Genomic DNA, 21,414 nt, shown 5'->3' with positions numbered 1-21,414 from the left:
TGTGCCAAAGTTGGTGCAGGATTTATTTCCTTAATTAGATTTATCATATTGATAGTCTTTCCTTGTCTCTGATCAGTAGCAGAGAGAAAATTTAAGACAGCTGTGAGAGGTCAGGTGATTATGAGCTAAAATAATGAATAACAAGTACAAGGTAAATCTAGGTTTTTATTTACACTCTATAGTAATATTAGGACAGTAAGTTTAGGTGAAACGTCAAGACAACAGATTTGACACTGATTTAAAAACAGTTTTCACACAGCATGTAGAATCACTGCCAGAGTACTACTGAACCAGTGCTAAACAAAAATGTCTAATCAATCTGTACAGATGTGCCTGACACCAGCTCTTCATTGAAGTGAATGGGACTCTTCTCATTAATGTTAATCAACTTTGGATTGGGCCCTAGGCAGTTGCATTAGGATAACTAATGATAAGGTAGAGAGTTAGAAGGAAACACCTTCACAGGAAGGTTATTTCATAATAGTTTTTATATGACATTTTTTAAATTTCCTTAGATATATTTGGAAATAGCCATTTCCACAGACAGGATATTGGAGCACAAGTACACTTCATTTGATCTTAGATAGCCATTGCTATGTTCCTGTTCTCTGTTTTATAGCACTCTTAAATAAAGTAGCTGTGTTTGTAATATCATCTGCTGTTTTGGATTTATTTCTTCAACTGAGAAAAACTATTCAGGTAGTTATAAATACCCAAAGCTATGTGGTATAGGATCTTAGGAAAGTAGATCTGGAAAGGACCTCATGAGGTCATCAGTCCAGCTGCCTGTTCAGGGGCATGGTCATCCTTGACTGCCTGTCTCGGCCAAGTGTCTGTTTAACTCAGGGGTGGCCAATTATTTCAGGCAGAGGACTGCGTACCCAGTTTTGGCAGGCTGTTGAGGGCTGCATGGGTAGCCCCTTGACAGGTGCCCTGCCCCCTGGTCACCATCTTGGGACCAATGTCCTAGGGCCAGCACTGGTGGGGCCCAGAGAGGGTCACAGGCTGGCAGGGGTCTGTGGAGCCAGGCTGGGCTGCACCAGCAGGGAGAGGGGGGAGCTGGCCCAGCTCCATAGAGCCCCTGCCAGCTGGGACCCCGCGCTCCTGCCACCCTGCTTTGGGCCCCACCGGCACTGGCCCTAGGACACTGGTGTGGGCCCCGTGTTCCTGCTGGCTCCCGCACCCATTCACACCCAGTGCCCCCCAGCCCCACAGTACAGGCAGGGGGCAGCACACAGCCCCGACCCCCTGCTCACCAGCAGGGAAGAAACTGGTGTTGAGCACAGGGAAAAGCTGCCCCTCGCCTGCCCCGTGGCTGGTACTCCCTGCTGCAGGCACTGGTAGCTCATGCAGGCTGCAAGCAGCTACAGTGTGGGGCGCTGGCTATGGGCCGAGTGAGGGGTCACTTTTCCCTGCGCTCAGCACCAACTTGTAACCAGGCCCCTCTGCCAGCCTGGGCTCCAAGCCAGCTCCGGGCTCACCCATTGGTGGCAGCAGCTGCGGCCCCCCTGGTTGTCGTGCCGGGCAGTGTTGGCTGCTGCTGCCCACCCAGAGCTTTTGTTTTTGTTTCCTAGGGCATCTAACTCCTATTTTGTCTGCTGTTTAGCTTTTGTCTTTGGTGATGTCCCCATACTTTAAAATTAAAGTAAGCTGAGGATGAGAGTCAGAACTGAGAGACGGTAATTTATTTCAGACATGTAAAAGTTCTGATAACTGAATAATAATATGAATAATGTCCATCTGATTTGAGAAACATATTTGATCATATAATAAAACTACTGCTGCACTAGTGTGTCTAATCTGACATTTTCATATTGTAAACAATATACTTAGGCTGTATCTTATTCATTTCTTGCTTTGTCAGATGTGTAGAAGTTTTTATCATGGCAGCGCTATAAGACCGTTCTAATCCAATATAGGGCTTAGTCTGTCTGTCCATAAAATTTTTGGGCAACTGCGCATGTGCCACCAAGAAGGTTGGCAGTGATTGGCTGCGCGGGCTCCACCTCCTTAGGCAGGGGAGGAGGTGGGGGCAGAGTCAAGTGGGGGGGATGGAGCCGTCGCCGCCACCAACTCCGGCAAGGAGGTGTAGTGGGCAGGGAGGGAGCCACCACCGCCACTTCAGGCAGTGAGGCAGGGGAGGAGGCGGGTGTGGGGGATGGAGCCCCTGCACCAGAGGCTGGAGGCGAAGGGGCTGTTTACATGGTCAGCCGCAAGGGTGGGGCGGGGGGGCGGGAGGTGGCATGTCAACACTCCCTGAAACACTCCGTCCTTCATGACGGGCAGTTGACTAGTTTTATTTTTTTTAATAATACTTCTCCTGAGAGCTGTATATCCTTAAATTTAGTTAAAGCCCAATTAACCTGCATCTTCATGGTAATTTACTTGGGATTTGTATGAATTTAAGTACAAGTTTTAACGGTAACCTTTACTGGAAAGCAGTAGTGTAAAAAGATCGTTGGTTTGTATGCTTCCATAATGGGCCCTTGCTTTTGCAGGGGTGGGGTTGTTCTTAAAAACCCCTGGTCTGGAGTCAAAACATAAAAACTCATGGAACATTGTTTGTTTTGGAGTTGAAACCCTGAAATCTGGGGAACTGGGATTTATATTTTAAATAGCAGCTTTTAATGCCCAGATCTGAGTTTACTGCAGTTTTGAAAGTAAGACTCAAACATTTACTTAGTCAAATTTCATCCTTAAGAATAAATTTTGGAAGAAGAACTAGTATTTCCTGTCATTATGGTGAGTTCAAACATACCATTTTCTAGTTTTGGTTAAGCTTCAAACAGGAAGAGAGAATGTTCTTGAAAAGTAAGAAAATTCAAGTCACAAAAGGAACTCAAATCAACCTTGAAAAAGTGCTTTATCTTGATATCCTTACTTTGTCCTTAACTAAGGCTAGTCTTGCTTAGTCTGCAATTATAATAACAAATAGGCAACTACTAAATATGTTTTGTCATTATTGGCTTTGGTATTTTGATCGGTCAAGCAACCCCTTTGCACTTGGCAAATACTTCCAAAATAGTGCACAGATTGAAGTTGGCGTTATTGTTTGAGGTTCAAGTCTTACAAAATAAATTCCATTTTATAAAATAGGGATATCATTGAGATCTGGAACAGCAAGTTTAGTGTAGTGAATGATGCCTTGCACAACAGAAATATGACTAGCGCCTTGTGTCAATTCAGTCTTCACACTGCTGGAACTTCTTGTATTAACTACTGCACCATCAAAATTCAAGCCATCCAATTTTAGGTTTTATTCTAGTTCTTTTGCCATCATTCTTACCCTCAAAGCCGTTTTTATTCCCTACATGTAAGAGTACTTAGCCCAAGTACTCCCAGCCAAGAGTACAATTTTTTTTATGATGCACAGCTGTTGCCTTCACCCTTGACTTAATTGATTTATCAGCAATCGGCATATATTTCTAAGACACTTCCATAAAATACTTTGCTATTCCCTCTGTAACATTTTTCCATAATTGCTCATAAAACTTGGCTTTAATCTTAAAGGCCAAGTTTTGTCTGCAAGTTGCAAAGTATCTTAAAATTCTGTAAGACTGAAATCCTGTTTAGTGTATACAGGCAGTCCTCGGACTTGCAATACAATTTGTTCCTGAAAAATGCATCTTAAGTCAAAACGTTGTAACTCAGAACCAATTTCCTCATAATGTTATAAATGGGGGATTCGTTCCTGAACCAAGGCCCGATACCCTATTTTCACCAAAAATACCCCAGAAATTTGTACTCAATCAATTATAGATGAGTAATATGGCTACATTAATGTATTTATATTGTAAATAGCAATCATATTGATTTGGAAGGACTTCTTTGAGGTGACTTTGCTGGACTTTTTGAAAGGCTCTTGGTTGGACTTTTTGAAGGGTTCTTGGCTGGAGTCTTCTCAGGAGTCTTGGCTGCAGGTTTTTCTGCAGTCTTGTCTGCTTTCTTAAAGAAAGTGTCCAAGGAAGTTTGGACAGATGTTCTGCAGGGAGATGAGCGAGGCAGCAAACTTATTCACTGGCATGGCGTCGCATCGGATCAAATGTTGTAAAGTTGAAACAGGGTGTCAATTTATAAATGTTTTAAGTGTGGAACATTGTAACTCAAAACATTGTAAGTCGAGGACTGCCTGTATTTTAAAAAATTGACAAACTTGTCGTTCCTTATTGCAATCTTAAAAGAAACACGTAGTAATAGAGTTGCATTGTGGGGAAAATGGCACAGTTTCTGCTTCCTGTATTTTGCAAGTTAGTTTTAAGAGTGTTACATCCACTTAAGAGACATTGGTGTAAAAGCTCTAAAGTTACTAGTGTACAAGTCAAAGATGGAGGTGAAAAATCAGGCTCCCTTGCTAGCAGCAAATTTTCAGTTTGAAAGCTGTAACCAAGTATTATAGCTTTCCATCTAGAATAGAACAACATTGTGTTCAGCAGCAGTAAGTAATAATATTTTGCTTAACTTGACTCAATTATAAGTTCTTTGGGAAAGGGACTTTCTTTGTTAGATGTGTATATAAAGCTGAGCACAAGGCAGCCCCAGTCCATAGTGCTAAAGTATCAATAATAATAATAAACACTGGTTTGGTGTTTTTTGGAAAATTAATCTGTTTCACCATGTAGCAAATGCAGCTGACTGCCTTTGAACTATCTGACTGCAGTTGAAAAGACCAAAGCTAGTCTGCCTCTTCTGTAATGGGTACAAATTCTCTGATCCAGAGCACTAATGACTGACACATTCAAATTAAAGTTTAGCCTCAGATATGGTTAAAAGAATATATCTTCCTTATACCAGCGCCTGTTTCTAAAGTGTTACATGTTTAATTGATACCAGATGGGTCATGTCCTGTTTGCCCCATCCTTGTCATTACTAGCTCCATGTTTGCATTCAAAGTTTGCCATAAGTGTTTTCCATTTTAATGATGATAGCTCTTGCTGTTAGCTTGGGCTTTTTTGTTTTGTGTTTAGTTTTGTTTGTTGAAGTTCTCTATTCTTGTAAAAAATATGACAATTCCATTTCCTCACATCTCTTGATTGTATGTTATTGCCACTATCCTTGTAGATCATAGATTGATATTAATGGCCAGCAGTGTTGCTGCCAGATAAGGGAGGGACTTCTCAGCAGGCTTAAAGGTGTTGCTTCCATAGCAGTTCTATTTCTCCTGACTCCAGCAGTGGCAGTAGTGCAACTAAAGAGTGGAACCTGAGTCTTCTGACTGTAGCTCAGAGTACTGCAATTTACCACATTTGCCCTAACCCTGTTGTAATAGGACAGTAGTATTATGGATTACAATGAAGACAAGACGGATACTATAGTGACTAATACACAATACTCTAGTTATTGCTAGAGTATTGTGGCCAGAATTCTTCTGTCAGTAGTTATATCTGCTAGTAATAGGGGAAAAAACATTTGTTCAGCCAGATGAATTTTATACTTGCAAGTAATACTGTCTTTTTGCCTTATTTCTGAGTTTTTCCTGTCTTTTTCTCTCTAGATGGTAAAGGCAATCCAGGTTCTACGTATTCATCTGCTAGAGCTAGAAAAGGTTAATGAACTCTGCAAGGATTTCTGTAGTCGTTACATTGCCTGTCTGAAAACTAAAATGAACAGTGAAACTCTACTAAGTGGAGAACCTGGAAGTCCTTATTCCCCTGTCCAGTCCCAGGTACATTTCAAACTAGTTTAAATTTGCTTAAATTTCCTTGGAAATTTATGGTTGTGTTAGAATAGTATTATAGCCATAGTGGCTCCTGGAACTGTGTGAGGCAAGGATTTCTTAGGAGATATCTTTTTAGTGTTTTTTTTCTTAGTTTAGTAGCATAAAAGATGTCACCCCAAAAAATCCTTGCCTCTAGGAAATTTACAAATACACTGTTCTTGCACTTAGTGTTCAAGTAGAATTTTTCACAGTTTACTTGATTCTTTACAATTCTGTTGTTAAAATTAGCAATCTTCTTTTGTACTGCTGCAGAGTGGGCAAGTTTATTGAAATCTGCTGACACTTGAAAAAAAACAGTAATTATTTGAATATTTTCTTTACTACTTGTCTCAGTCTAGAAACTGAAAACATAACATAATAGCTTGGATTTTCTGTCCTGATGGAAGGAGATGTAGGAACAAACAAAGGGAAAAGTTATCATAATATGCATTGTATCTTTTTGGCAATGTCTCCTTTGCTTTGTCTGCCTCATTTAAAAGTGTCGGGATAGCATGGCAATGTAGATATGTCAACTGACCATGTAAATTAGTCTGAATGTTCCAAACTGAGTAGACAAGGCTGTGTGTTGGTTTCTAGTCATAATTTTTCAGATGTGTGCCTACCCCTAGTGTTTATCATCTGTGTCCACTTTGTAAAATCAGGAATAGCATATATTAATGTACATGTGCCCAGCATTTGCTGTGTTGCTGAAGTATCTCATTACAATATTTTATAAAGTAATAAAGCAATCATTACTGCCTGGATTACTCTTCTGGTACATTTGCTATTCTTTCTTGTAAACTATGATGCCCCAGTATCTAGTAGTCATATAGTCTTATATGCAAGTTATTCCAGAATCAGCGTACATCTTTAACTTTCTGCATTCTAAGTAGTTCAAAGAGCATAAAATTTACTTTAAAATCAATGCAGTTATTCACATGCTTAATTAAGATTCGCAAAAGGCTAGAATCAGCGCCTAGCAGTATGATTTAAATTACATAACTATAATGTTGAGTTTAGATATGCTTAAAATAACATTTAGAAATTGTGTGTACCTACTACGTTACTTTAGTCAGAAAACTTCAGAAGAAATTAAGTTGTTTCTTAATAACTTGTAATTTTACCTACCATTCTTTATTTCCCATGTCTTTGGAAACAGTTCACTTTTAGTATTGATATATCCAAAATTTTCCACAAATTTCTCCGGATATTTTGCTGCTACTTTAATTATTTCATGACTAATGTTTTCAACCAGATCAGTTTTTGAAAATGGCCTCTACTGATAGTGTCTATTTCTTCGAGAGCCTTTTTTTTTTGCCCCAAATTCATTGAGACTAAAATTACAGAACATACTTTTTGTTTTTAAAGAAACTAACTATTTTATTTTTCTAGCAAATTCCAAGTGCCATTGCCGGCACACTCAGTCCCCAAGGGATTATGGTGCCTGCATCAGCATTGCAGCAGGGAAATGTAACTATGGCAACTGTAGCAGGTATGACACAGTCAAGAAAATCTAACCCATTGCTCTTTATTTTAGTTTCTTTTTCAACTGCTAAGAAAAATTCACCAAGATGGGACCGTTTTATTAAAACTGTTTGACAAGAGCTTCACACTGAAATACCATGTCAGCTTCTGCATGCTGGTTTTGTATGCTAGTTGATGGTTTTTGCTTGGTCAAGTAGCATACACACAGGCCAGGTACACACATTCAGTTTTGCCCAGGAGAATCGCTATTCTTCTGGTATGGAGAGGCTCCCTGCTTCTTCTTCAAACCAGGTTGTTCCTGGTTTTGGGAAGAGGCAGGGCAATTTGCAGGCTTCTGCCAGCTTCCCCCTTCTTCCAGTAGGAATTAAGGTCTGTACATAGCCATTTTCTTACATACAGCATCTACTTGAGAGAGATTTCAGTGCAATGTCTTAAAAAAAAACAAAACAAACCCCAAAAACAAAGTTATTTAACTTATGCATTTTCAAGAATACCACATTTTCTATATTTTTCAAAATATTGTTAGGCAAACAAAAGTCTTAGTCAAAATGAATGCTGCAATAAATGACTCTTTCATTGCATTATATAGCTTGGTAACCGCACCTGGAAGCCAGTCAACAAAACTTTGAAAACTCCCACATGTGCTGCTGTGGTCAGGCGGCAGGCAGAGTGATTGCATTTAAGTTTGACTACATTTATCTTTTCACAAACTAGCTTACCATATACCTGAATGAGCTTGCTCAGATACTGGAAGGAAAATAGCTTGCGCTAGTGCAACACTCCACCTCTGCCAATTTACCCAGATGCTCAGTGGCTAATTAATGCCGAGCTGACATGGCTGCACTGGCATATTGGTTCTTGTACCTAAGCTAGATGGAGTAGGAGCGGCTGGTCTGGCATTTTGAAAATGTGGCAAAATGGAGCCATATTTGATACAGATTTCATAAATGGTAAAAAGCTTTAAAATATTGAAGAGTTCTATTTAATGGAAAAGTTGTAATAAAATAACAGGCTTAATATCAGCTATTTAGATAATGCACTTCCACTTCATGGTTTCATAGTTGGTAGGGTCAGAAGGGACCTGAGTATATAGATCATCGAGTCCAACCCCCTGCCATGGCAGGAAAGAGTACTGGGGTCAAACGACCCCGGCAAGGTATTCATCACTTATCAGCAATAAAGTATTTATTTGCAGTGCCTTTGTCCATCTTGAAAGCAGATATGATAACAGAATAATTTTTTATAATGAATTGTATTCTACAAAGACCACAACGATCTTATTCACTTAAGCAATCTCAGTACTGAAATGCATGTGCTTGATGTTTTGTCTGCTATATGGATATGAATATAGACAAAGTCTGATCAGAATTTTCTTTTTTCAAAGGGGGCACAGTGTATCAGCCAGTCACAGTGGTTACTCCACAAGGTCAAGTAGTGACACAAGCACTGTCACCTGGGACAATTCGGATCCAGAATTCCCAGGTTTGTTTCAGGGTCTTCAATAAAGTTTTGTAGATTAAAAAAAGTTTTTAATAGTAAAATATTAAGAGTGATAAATTGCCAGCAGGAACCTTGCATAAAATTAGCAGTTTTTTGCAATTAAAGTAAATGCTGATGCAAAGATTCTTGCCTTTTGTTGCCAGGCACAGAATCCCAAAGATCTGCAAAAATCTCCCTTGATATAATAAAAGCACTGTGGGCCCTGACTATCAGTGTCTTTCTGGTGATGGTAGAGTACTTGTATAGAAGAAAAGCAAGTCTACTAACTAAACGTTAAGCATTTTTTAATTACCATTTTTTTTCTAGCTGTTGAAATAGATTTATAGTAGGATGTCCTGATGCTTTTACATTATGATACAATATTACTGGTATCAGAAATCTCAGTTTTTACCAAAAAGGCAGCTACCACTGGAAATTTAGAATTCTGTTTTATGCGTTTTAGAATTTATACATGTTGGGAGGTGTTTCACTATTCAGCTATTCAACCTTCAGAACACTGTGCTGAACTAAATGGGTGATGACCATGTAGTGTGTGTTGTATTGAATTAAAAAGATAAAAGTAAGCCTGTCCTTACTGGGAAGCCACTTAAAGTTTATAATAGGGCAGTGCTGTGGCACTTGCATTACAGGAAAGGGTATCATGATAAGATGTAGATGATCCGAGTCAACATAATATCAGGATAGTGGTACATGAATCAGAAAGTTGTATAAATCAAATCTTCCAAGGTGGGAGGAGAATTAAGGGTGGATTAATTTACTAAACATGTCAACAGGAAGATTGGTTTTTACAGTGTAAGGTTGAATGATTATTACTGACTTATTACATTATTAAAGTATGTTTAAACTAGACTTGTCCTCTGATGTTTATAATAGTATATACCTGGCCAAGTTCTGCTGGCAGAAATGCACATTTCTAAATTAATAAGAATTGGATGTGCATACCTATGAAAGATAAAATTAGTTTCATAGACTGGAACCTTAAACTTTGAACTTAATAGTGTGCATATGAATTTTCCCATTCAAATGTTTAGCAAATTAGTCTACCTTAGCATCTCCTTATCCTTTGGAAAAATCTGATTTCTGGGAGACTGGAATCTTTGGAGGGAAAATTCTCACACTTCTGAGAGAAAACATGTGAAAACAGTAGGAAATATACCTAGGATACAATTCTTTGCTTACATGCATGAGCCTTTTTTGAGTTCCGCTATAGTAGTCTACTTCATCCATAGGTAGAGTTTGGGACTTCATTCCAATTTTACTTGTGAGGCATCAGATAAATCTTTTGAAATTCCTACTTTCAGTATTTCACTGCTTTCTGAGAAAAAAAGAATTCTTTTCTGGATGCATGTTGAAACTATCACTAGTAATCCTCTGTACAGAATTGCTTGGAACTTAAAAAAAGAAAAAATATATTTGTTATTACTTCTGAATGTACATTTGGAGGTGAGGGGAAATATCATTTGATATTTGACACTTAGCTCAAAAAAGACCTTTTTAAAATAGATTTGCATCTCTCCTGCTTCGTTTCTTGAAGATAAACAAGGACCCTGTTTAAAAACAGTGTATTTAGAAAGTTATACCATGGTTGTCAAATACAAGCTATATATTTTTTCCTACTAGCTTGGTTTAAATGTTGAAGAGTATCCTTTCCAGTGTCCATCAATGCACTTCTTTAATGGGGAAACATCTAGGTATATCAATGTAAAATGTAGTAACTCTGCTAGAAGCAGAGGCTTGGTACCTGGCATCCCAGCCTCCCAAGGGACTGCTTAACCATGAGGCTATACATTCATGCTCCCTTTTCCCACTTTCTCTTCTTGTTCCCATGCAGTTTGCATTTCTTTATGTCCAATGTCTTAGCTTCAAGAGGAGGGAGGAGAATGCCCCATTTGGAGCCTAGCATCTAGACACATTGTTAGGGCACTCCTCTAGAAGATGTGAGTTTTAGGTTTCTACACCTCTGGGTAGAGGAGGACCTGTAACATTTCCCACTTCCTGGATTAGTGGTCTGGCTAATATTATATAAAAGGCAGATGCCCTTAATACTGGTCACATTTTAGAAAATGGGCTGTTGCTAATGCATTTTGTGATGGGTCCAATTTAGTGTATGTTTAGCATACTCAGAAGGTGCCTATTGTATTAGGGTCTGCAGGGGTCTGATGTGCACAGTTTCTGGCCCCCAACAGGGTTTAGCATGGAGCTAGGTACCAAGATTGGGACATTCTGGATATACCCAAAACAGAATTGCGGGTGCCCAGGGAACTTTCATGCTGAATTGGGAGGTGCTTATTTAGTTTTTGATGCTCCCAGAGCTAGATCATTGCTCAGTGGGAGTGGTTTGGACCACACGTTTAGACTGCAACTTGTACAGTCTGCCTAGCTGAATCCGCCATAAGTCTTTTAAGTGACTAAATCCCTGTAGAACATGATTCTTCCCCTCTGGCTCCCACACTTAGTTTCTTCTGTGCACAGTGCTTATAAAATAAAGCAGCATAGCATTTTGCATTTGGTGTCCATGATGTATTAATTGATGCACAAGGTGACTACCAACTGAGAATCAGATCCTTGGTGTGCTGCTTGTAAAAGACTATGTTCTTGGTCCCACTTGTTAGGATGATTTTTATCCTAAATGAAGAAAAAAGGGGGCAATTGGTAGCTGTGATTTGCTATGTATGTCTTCACAATAATTACTATAGTTCTTAGAGAGGGGGTTTAGAAAATGCTAAAATTATAGAAACCTGATTCCCCCTAACCCAGCATATGGATCTCTTTAGGATAATACTGCAAGAGAACTACCAGCACGACCTCTACAGGTAAATGAAGTACCATTTTTGACACTGATTATAAAGCTAACTTTTTCGTTCCTTCTGTAAGTTATATGTTTTTTCACATAAAAACATTTTTGTGAAATATCTTTATTAATATAGTAAGTTCCTACCTTTTAATTGCCTCTATTTCTTCTAAATTATTTATGTAGCTTCAGTTTCAGTTAAACCAAGATCTAAACATCTTGCATCAAGATGATGGCTCATCAAAAAACAAAAGAGGGGTTCTTCCAAAGCATGCTACAAATGTGATGAGATCATGGCTTTTTCAGCACATTGGGGTAAGGATTAAGCATGATCAACAGTTAAAAGTTTTGACAAAGTCTCTTGATGTCTGTTTTGATTTGCATCATCAAGAGGGCAAACATATTTTATCATGCATTATATGATCCTAATTCCACTTCCATTGAAATCAGTTGGAGATGTTCCATAGAATCTGTTGTGTATTGGATCAGAACCTAATCCTGGAGAGATTTAATATTTGAACTTGATGGTCTTACTAGAAGTTTGAGGGGGCGTTGGTGGAGTTCCCCTTTATTTTAGTGAGCTAAAGATTTACTGTCATGTTTCCCTAGTCCATGGCCCAATGAGGAACAGTTATGCATAAATTCTATGTAGAGGGAAATTGTATATTGTATGCTTTTATTTATTTCCATTCCATCAAACCTTCCAGGAGTCTATACATGCCACCTGCTCATGGTCACACAAGGATATCGTATATGAACTGGAAAGGAAAAATAAGTGGTGGTGGTTGCTGTGGTAGTTATACCATTAGAAATTCATGGAATATTTTCTGATTTATTTAATTTTTGAACAGATAAATAATACAAGAAAATCACACATGCATTTCTTACGTTATACACTTCCCTTACACTGTTTAATTCATAGTAGTTTTATTTAACCACAGACAGCTTGTCAGCACTCTCATATGATGCTGCCTCTAGACAGTGTAACTAATCAGATCTTATCACATGTATTGTCCAAGGATCACGATGTCTAACAAGGACTCTGGCAGCCTTGAGAAGCATTATTTTCCTGAATTTGGCATGGCCAATTAAATGGTAGCATATGCACTTTATAAGGGTATAATCAGTTGTGTTTTGTAAAGCTTTATTAAATTATGTTATCAGGAAAAGTGTGTGGCTTAATGAATTGCATGGTTTTTAGAGTCTAGTAGTTTTTTAATTGGAAATGATGGAGCAAAAATAATTTATTTTTACTTCTAATGAAAGAAAGAAGCAAAGAAGAAAGATTTACATTTCTTTTCCTGTTCGTAGCATCCATATCCAACAGAAGATGAAAAAAAACAGATTGCAGCACAGACAAATCTGACACTACTCCAGGTTAACAATTGGTAAGAACCAGACCTTTGACATAATATTTATTATTGAGGGATGACTCTGAAAAAGAATCTGAGTTGAGTCTGAGTTTAGTTAAGTAAGTTCTTAACTAAACTTACTTTGGGTAGTTTTAATTGTAATAGCACTTTGCATCTTGACAGCAGTGGTGGCCATTCTTTTTGTCAGATGTGCCACAAATTTAGTCAGCATGCCACAAGTTCAGCCCTGTCCTCTCCCTATTCTGCCACTGATCCCTGTCCCCTACCTGATCTGTCACTCTCCCCACTGGCCAACCTGCCACTCTACTTCCCACCTGCTCCCCAGTCTGCCACATGCCAAACACACTGACTTTCTCTGCTACTTCTGGTACATGTGCCACTCTTTGGTCCAGGGTGGCCAGCCAGTTTCACTTCCTGTCACTCCTGAGAGGTATGGAAATAAGTTTTATGACTGTTTTGTAAGTCAAGGAAACTAAGATTAGATAAGTTTAATGATGTGTCTAAAAGTCTTTGGCATATCTGGCAATAGAACATTGTGATCTTTACTCTTAACACCTGTGCTCAGGAATGAGACACTTATTCCTTATTGCTGTCATGCCAGCTACAGTGAGATTAATCACTGATGACTGATCAGACTTGGTAGAAAAATGGGAAGGATTCTTGGACGGAAAGTGGAAGGCTGAAGAAAACAGGAGGGGAACAGAGAGAGCTATGGACTTGGGAAAGGGCTGGAGAATCTATTTGGTGTAGGGACTCGTAACAAGTGAGTGGGTTGATTGGCTCAAGAGCCAAACGTGGGAGGCTCAAGAGCCGAACATTGGAGGCTTTGTGAGCCCATCAGTTCCATGGGGTTTTGGAAGATCACTTTAGACCCACTGAGTAGGAAAGTAAAGCAGAAGACCCAAGTAGGAACCATGGCTGGAGACGCCCTAATTACTTGTTTAGGGCATGCTGTGGTAACTTAACTATATTCCAGTGGGCAGATCTTGGAATATGCACCTTTCCTAGTGGCCAGAAGAAGCAGTGTATTAGCCCAGTGGTCTCCAAAGTGGGGTGTGCGCACCCCAGGGGATGCGCAGGACGATCCATTGGGGTGTGGGAAGAAAATATTAGAACTTCTATTTATAGTTATATTTATATAAATATACATACATTGGGGGTGCATGCTCAAAAATTTTTAACTGATAGGGGTGCACGATCAAAAAAGTTTGGAGACCACTGTATTAGCCAGTACTAAAGAGGAGGGAGGAGAGTTCAGCTGCCAGCAAGAGAAAAGCAGAAGGGTGCTTCCTAAGTTTACTTAGCAAAATCAAAGGGTTTGGTGTTCTAGTTTAGCAGTTAAAGAAGTTCTGGTACACCCCTATAATGGAGTGTCAGACCAGGGTATTAAGGAACAATGACATTTTGAATCTTATATTTTTCTCTTTATTTTTTCTTTTTTACCATTCCACTCTTAATTAAGAGGGCTTAAAGCTGGGTGTGACATTTCATTGCCCACTTGGAATCTTTTGGCAAAATGTGATTTTATTTATTTATTACTTTTGTTTTTTTAGGTTTATCAACGCTAGAAGGCGAATTCTTCAGCCAATGCTGGATTCCAGTTGTTCGGAAACTCCAAAAACAAAGAAAAAAACAGCTCAAAACAGACCAGTTCAGAGGTTCTGGCCTGATTCCATTGCCTCAGGAGTTGCTCAGCAGCAGTCTAATGAACTTACAATGTCAGATGGTAAGGAATATTGGCCCAAACTTAAATAGAAAAGCTAATTCTGGATAAAATGCCTTAATTACATAGAACTGAAGTGGCTTTGTTATATTTTAGATTTCCTGAAGTAGCTGAATTGCTATGCCTTACAGTATGGAAAAAATGAACAGAAGTATTTCTAAATGCTTGAGGGGGTTATTTCTGGTTGTTTTCTTTTTGTTTGGGGGGATGAAATGTATAGAAAAAAATGCTAAAAATTTTGTTCGGGATTTTCAAAGTAAATAACTGAAAAGTTAGGAAATGCTAGAATCAAAATTGTCTATGCAACTCTGATTTTTCCGACGTGCATTACAATAGTGTTTTGTTACTTTGATCGCACACTGTATTCCCCAGAGTGGCAGAACTAGAACTGTAACTCAAGGCTTCCTGATTCCCTGACCATCTACTCATTCCTGCAGTATTTCCTGAGGTGCTAAGCATCCGTGGTTCTGCAAATCAAGCTGCAAGTGATTTAGGGTGGGTACTGAAAAAATACTAGAACCTGTGAATTTTTCGGTTAAATGGTCAGTACAGAAACTCTGTGGCCAAGAAGGAAATAGATCCATTTTTCCTTACAGCACTTTAACCATAAGGCAGTCCTTTCTCTTTCTACAGTCAGTTGTTTCACTTACTGCATAATTGCTGATTCTTCAAGGGCTTGACCTAACACCCGTTGACGTCAATAGCACTTTTTCTGCTGACTTTAGTGGGAGGTAGGAAAGACAGGGATTAATCAAGAGAACAAATTAATCCATTTAGATAATCCTGAATTATTTCCTTAGCACCTTCCTTCCTGCACAATTAATAAGGTTGGGATTCTGTGGAAAAAGTATTACATGATAACGTAATTGAAGAAGCACAATGGGGATGAATTAAGGTTCTAGGGCAACCTTTATTCTGGCATTTCCTGACTTTTGAGTACTTAATTTTACAACTGTAATTTCCTGTGCCTTCTATTTTAAAGGAAAAATGAATTCTGTTATGCATAACCATTAACCCTAAACTATTATTTTAGCCTTGTTCTTATTATGCTAATTGTTTGTTTGTTTGTTTGTTTGTTTGTTTTGTCTCTAGGAGCAGTTGTAACAATTACAGGTCCCGTCAACATGAATGTAGACAGTCTTCAGTCCCTGTCATCTGATGGTGCTACTTTGGCTGTTCAGCAAGTTATGATGGCAGGGCAAAGCGAGGATGAATCTGTGGACAGCGGTGAAGATGATGGAACAGACCTCTCAACAACAAACATCAGTGGGCTGGTCTTGGATAATAGCGATTCTCTGCAGTAGGAAGCAAGAGAATGTGACAGAATATTTAGGAAAAAGAATGGACTGACTGACTGTTTTTCTAGTTTGCACAGCAAACATTTTACACAAGTTTTATTTCTAATATGTTTTATATGTAGATATAGAAGGGTGCACTTTTTTGTATTTCATAGTAAGCTGAAAGAGTGTTTTTGCAGGTGCAGCGACTTCTTTCAAATGTGTGTTTTGTTTTGTTTTGTTTTTTTCCCCCCCATTTCTTTTGGCTTTTTATTTCAAAAAATGAAATCTAGTAAAGTAATGAACCACATAAACACCCCTTTCTTCTCTTAATTGGAAGTGCTGCAATTTTTAAAGAATTATGCGGTTTCGATTAATGTTGTTGCTTAATACAGCTCTTGGTGGGCTAATGATGTAAATTTTAAAGCATGTGACACTAGTGTGTGGAACTTGGTCATTGAGTTAGACACATATATTTGAAAGATGCTTCTGCACCTTAAAAACTGCCAGTCTGAGGTGGGCAACAACACACGCACACACGAACGCAAAGAAAATGGAGATGTGTGATTCAATAGCGAATGTATGGCGATTTAAATAAGTTTAGTTTCTCTCATAGTCAGTAAGCCTGTTTATCATTTGCTATAAAAACTCCTATTTTTACCTTATCGGGATTATTGGATAAAAAAAAATATTTTTATAAATTCATTAAGAATTGGGATGATGACTGTATTGAGCATGAGAGAAATTTCCAGAGGGGTAAAATAAAAGTTCAGTATTCCTATTTGGAAGGTTCTGAAAACTGACCAAATTTAATAAACATACATAATGCTAGTGTTCTATGGTTCTCTGCTATCCCACAGTGGTATAGTATATTTGATAATAGCATAAAAAGGGCCCACTGTTTGATGGGATTTTGATATAGTCAAACTCTGATTTATATTATGTGTAAACTAATGCTCAAATTACATTTAACTCTGTATCTAAACTTGTATCTGAGGATATTTGCTAAATAGATATTCAGGTAAGTAAGTACAAATACCCACAATATGTCAAGTAGTCATTAGAGAAGTTTAACAGTTTACAGTTTTTCACTCTGATTTTGAAACATGAAATGTTGACTTATGCAGTGACTGATTGTTTTCCACCTCTGCTATGTCATTGCATTTGAAAAGCATTTTACCCTGTATACAAAAGAAAAAATATATAATTTATAGGTTATATAAGGTCTCTTCAAATTTGAAGGTAACAACAAGAATATAAAACAGGCTTCTTAAGTTATAAAAACCTTCCCTGTCATTGTCAAATTTATTAGAACCAGTGATGAAAACAGATGTATTTGTGATAATGGTTAATTTCAGTTTATTCACAGACTTGGAGTTTGTGTATGATTATTCATACATACCTACTGACACTTGATGTTGGAAGTTTGTATTGCCCATTTTTAAATACAAATAACAAGAGATCATGGGAGTCTTGTGGCATGATAGAAATGCTCTTCTATAAGTGCATTTATTGTACCTGGGTTTTGTAGCAAAGCCAGAAAGCTGTTTTCTGAATTAGAAGGTGGCTAGCTTTATCTCCAACAGGACTGTAAGGAAAAGTGCTAGCTTTGAATCATAGGGTCTGACTGAGCAAAGGACTTAAGTGCATAACTTTAATCACCTGCCTAAAGCCATTCCTGTTTCACCTCACATTCAGGTATGTGCTTCAGCTTAACTTTAAGCACACACGTAAATGCATTGTTGAATCAGGGCCTTAAGTGCTGTCTTACTGGTCAGTTTATAGGCAGTGTGCACAGAGACCTGAAAAGGAGATGCCAAAAATTGTTGTGAGTACATAGACGAAAACACATTTTTCCAATTTTTGAATTGGCATCAGACTTTACTCAGCATTGGCATAAGCAAATGACTTTCCTGTAGCAGTACTCACTTCCACTTATGATGAATTTGGCTTGTTGCCCCAGCTGCAGTGACAAGGGACTCTGAAATTTAAAGAAAATGCTAAAAATGTATCATGAAAAACTAAATTATGAAAACTGTGATATAACATAACTGATCTAAGATCAAATTTAAAAGGCATAATCAACTTTAAGTCAGACTTCTCTAAAAAGGTTCTGCCTATGATTGTTACAAAGGGCACCTGAATGACTAAAACTGAGACAATGAAAGAAAATAGTTCTTCTTTCTTTACTCCATCTGCTTTGTGCTTCTGTCAGCACTTTGTATTTTCATTGTTTCCACTGCATAGTCATTTTTTCCATTTGATTTGTGTGGGTTTCCCACACAACAATAGGTAAATGGGTCAACATTTTAGGGCTTGATTCAGCAACCCTTGCTCACATTTAATAGCACGTTAACCCTCCAGTGCTGCAAACACTTATGCAGATAAGCAAATGTGAATAAGACTGGCAGAATCAAGCCCTCGAAAGAGAGAGAGGGAGAAGGGGAGGGAGAAAGAGAGGATATAATTGTTTATTACAAAACATTGGCAAGGGGTTCATAGAGAAGGGGACTCACTAGTTGAAAGTAACTAGATTTCAAGTGGATGATGTCCTCTTTGATTTCATGAGAGGAAGGTTTTAACAAAGACTTACACAGTTACATTATTTTTCATGGATTTTTTTCTTCATTCCAATATAGTGTTTATTCTTGTGGAATAATGACAGATAACGTTCAGTGGAATGTGAACTTGATTAGAAAGTTATCATAGAGAAAGAAAATGGACTAATCAGTTTTTATTACAAAATCCAAACGAATTGTCAAAAGTAGACATCAGAATGAAACAAATTACATTCATAGTTGTTTTAGTTATAATAATCAAAGGTACTGCTTTAAAATGAGAATTTAAACCTTTTCCCATTGAAATCATTTTGAAGTTTGCAGTTAATTTGAATAGACTGAGGACTGAGTCCATGAAAGGACTTTTGTTCTTTCCATGAGTAAAAGAAAGTGGTGAGATATTTTTTTTTCCCCATTTTTAAACAGGAAAAGAATTCACGAAAGCACAGCTGTTTAGGAAGGGTACTTGAGCAATGCAGGGGCTTAGCACATAAACATCTATTTAACTTCTTCTTGAATGAGAGTCATAGTCATGCTGTAATAAAAAGACAATCTAGTTTTAAAAGTCATGTGCTTAAAAGCAGCCAGCATGCAATTGTGAATATTTTGAAAATATTTGAAAACTGTAGAAATCCTATTTGTAACCTCAAAGTAAATTAACTCAGTTAAAACTTTTTCAAGAAACCCACCTTCTAAAAAAAATAGACCTTTTAAAAAGTCATTTTTTCTGAGTTATCATGGTATAAAACTTTCTGAATGAATAAGCAATAGCCCTCATTCTGCAGATGGATTATCAACTCTGGCTACTGGGTCAAAGTGCAGCCTTTAATGTAGGACTATGTGAGCATACAGGTTTGCAGGCCTTTCTGTGGGTGTGGACCCCTGCCCTGAAGGTTTTTATGTAAAAGAAAACCACCACTTACTACTCCCTAACCTAATAGAAAAGTGAAACATATTCAGGTGTCTGACTTCATTAACTTTATCAGTGAAAGGGATAAACCAAATCTTTCCAAGGACTTTATGAACCTGCAGTGTTTAAAAAGAAATTTTGAAAATTGTGCAAAATTTAAAACAGATGCATTTTGTTGGAATGAGGTTAATTAAAGGTATTAATTATTTGATTTCTGAAGCCACTCCTCTTTGGAAGTTATGAATAATCATTCTGTCTATGCAAGATGAAAGTCATTTGTAGGTGCTCAGTCATTTGATTTGTGACTTGGTCATTTTTAGGTGCCCTGTTTCTGTTGAATTTTGAACCTCTTTTATTTTGATGAATCTTACCTACACATTTAACTTAAATTCAGTTGAATTTTAAGGCTAACTACACAAAAAACAATTAAGAAAACATACTGGAAACAAAAGTAACCTTCATCCCCCTTGTGAAAATCTCATATGTTAACATGGTTCTCAATAGTGCAGTTTTAAATTTCTAAACCGTTCTCCCTTCTGCCATGGTAAATGTAATGTATCCAGGCTGGAAATTTCTCCTTCAAAAAAACAAAGCTAGCCAAGAAAAAATAATGAGTCTGCAAGTTTAGCTGCTGTGTTCAAAAGAAAGCAAAACCTAAACCTGTATTATTTATAAATTAAGTATATAGCTTGCAAGATCCTCCTGGATTCACTTTGCTCTTTGTTGAATTTTGTTTTTTCAGTAAAGATGGAATAAAAAAGGCTGGCTTTGCCAAGCCCAAATCAGGTTTTCTGGGCTTGCTAAAGCCATTTTTCTTCTTCTTCTTCTTATTTTAATCATAAAAATAGTTTACTTTATCACCAAGCATGAAATATAGTGAAAGATGGCAGAAGTATGCAGTTAAATGGTTACCCTGTGTGTCACCTGGAAGTATAAACATATGTTCCCTTCTGTGATTTAATTCTTTAGGACTTGCTGACTGATTCTACCATCCTTTGAGGGAAAGCACTCCATTGTTCTTACAGAAGCAAAGTTGCTGATCTTGTAACACTGTCAAGATTTCTATCCAGTGTTGTTGCAGTCCTATGGTTTCAGATAGTAACAGAAGTGATCTATCAATTATCCTTTGTTCTATCAACATTTGGTCTATAATACTGACAATCTTTAAAATGTGAACTTTGTAACCTTGGTTTTTCCTGGATTGCTGTCTTGTGAGGGATTTTGTGAAGCAACTGATCTATCAAAGGAAAAAGATTCATAATCAAAATGTGCTTCATAGATGGGTGACATTTTTTTTGACCTGAAAAAGCACATTGTCTTATCTTTAAAAGCAAAGCATTGCTTTAATTAGTGTTAGCAGTATTGTTTAGTTTAAACTCATACATATTTTCAGGTGTCTTAAACATAGCTGAGAAATTTCATTTCAAACTAGTTACCTAAGATTTCTAGCCAAAAACAGTTTTGGCTGTTTGTTTGTTTGTTTACACATATGCAAAAAAATGTTTACTAGTTATTAATGGTTTGGAGGTTTTTATGTTTTTGGAATGCAGAAGCAGCTTTGAAAGCAAGACTTAAGCAGGTAAATAATCCATGTGTGTGATTTGTTTTTGTTGTTTTTAAAATTGTTAATTAAAATGGCATGGACTTCGAAGTTTCAAAAATGGCTTCCAAGCATATATGGTAACAACTTTTTCAAAACCATTCAAATGGATTTTTTCCTGTTCAATGCAGTACAAGTTCCATGTGCCAACTGTTTTCTTTTTATCAGGTAGACTGTAAAGGATTTCCAGATCTACCATGTGGTATTAGATTAGAGAATTTCCCTTTAAAAGGTGAATAAGTTTCTTACATGATGCCTGTAACTTTTCTTCTAGAGTCATTACTCTGCTGGATATGTAATTACAAGTTGAGAATTACTTTTTTTTCAAGGAAATGAGGGCTTTTGTGATTTACTTCATAGCTCCATTATGCATCTCTGAGACAAAAGTTTTGGATCTCAGTACAGAGGATAGCTACATCCTATAAATAGGTTTCTTAAAGGGTTAATCTATGCTTAATCGATATCCTAGATATGAGCAATATGCATTATAGATACATCAATA

General features: G+C 37.6%; 1 protein-coding gene across 8 annotated transcripts in view; it reads left to right on the top strand.

Annotated features, from left to right (window-relative positions):
* PKNOX1 (PBX/knotted 1 homeobox 1) overlaps positions 1-18,558 on the top strand; it is a 50,419-nt gene extending 31,861 nt beyond the window's left edge. For 5 of the 8 annotated variants that reach the window (XM_019524404.1, XM_019524402.1, XM_019524403.1 and 2 more), the window contains 8 exons: positions 5,492-5,662; positions 7,088-7,187; positions 8,565-8,662; positions 11,455-11,493; positions 11,658-11,786; positions 12,783-12,859; positions 14,398-14,570; positions 15,660-18,558. In XM_019524404.1, coding sequence (XP_019379949.1) covers positions 5,492-5,662; positions 7,088-7,187; positions 8,565-8,662; positions 11,455-11,493; positions 11,658-11,786; positions 12,783-12,859; positions 14,398-14,570; positions 15,660-15,871 — 999 coding nt within the window. In that variant the 3' untranslated portion in view covers positions 15,872-18,558. Of the gene's footprint in view, positions 1-5,491; positions 5,663-7,087; positions 7,188-8,564; positions 8,663-11,454; positions 11,494-11,657; positions 11,787-12,782; positions 12,860-14,397; positions 14,571-14,939; positions 15,063-15,659 lie in introns of those variants that run through there. The other 3 variants (XM_019524407.1, XM_019524409.1, XM_019524405.1) reach the window with 3 other exon arrangements.
* The last annotated feature ends 2,856 nt before the right edge of the window (positions 18,559-21,414 follow it).

Source organism: Gavialis gangeticus, unplaced genomic scaffold, assembly GCF_001723915.1.
Source record: "Gavialis gangeticus isolate Ggan-Ray unplaced genomic scaffold, GavGan_comp1, whole genome shotgun sequence".
Lineage (NCBI taxonomy): Eukaryota > Metazoa > Chordata > Crocodylia > Gavialidae > Gavialis > Gavialis gangeticus.
Note: the sequence above shows the minus strand (reverse complement) of the source record. Positions and strands in the feature narration are given on the sequence as shown.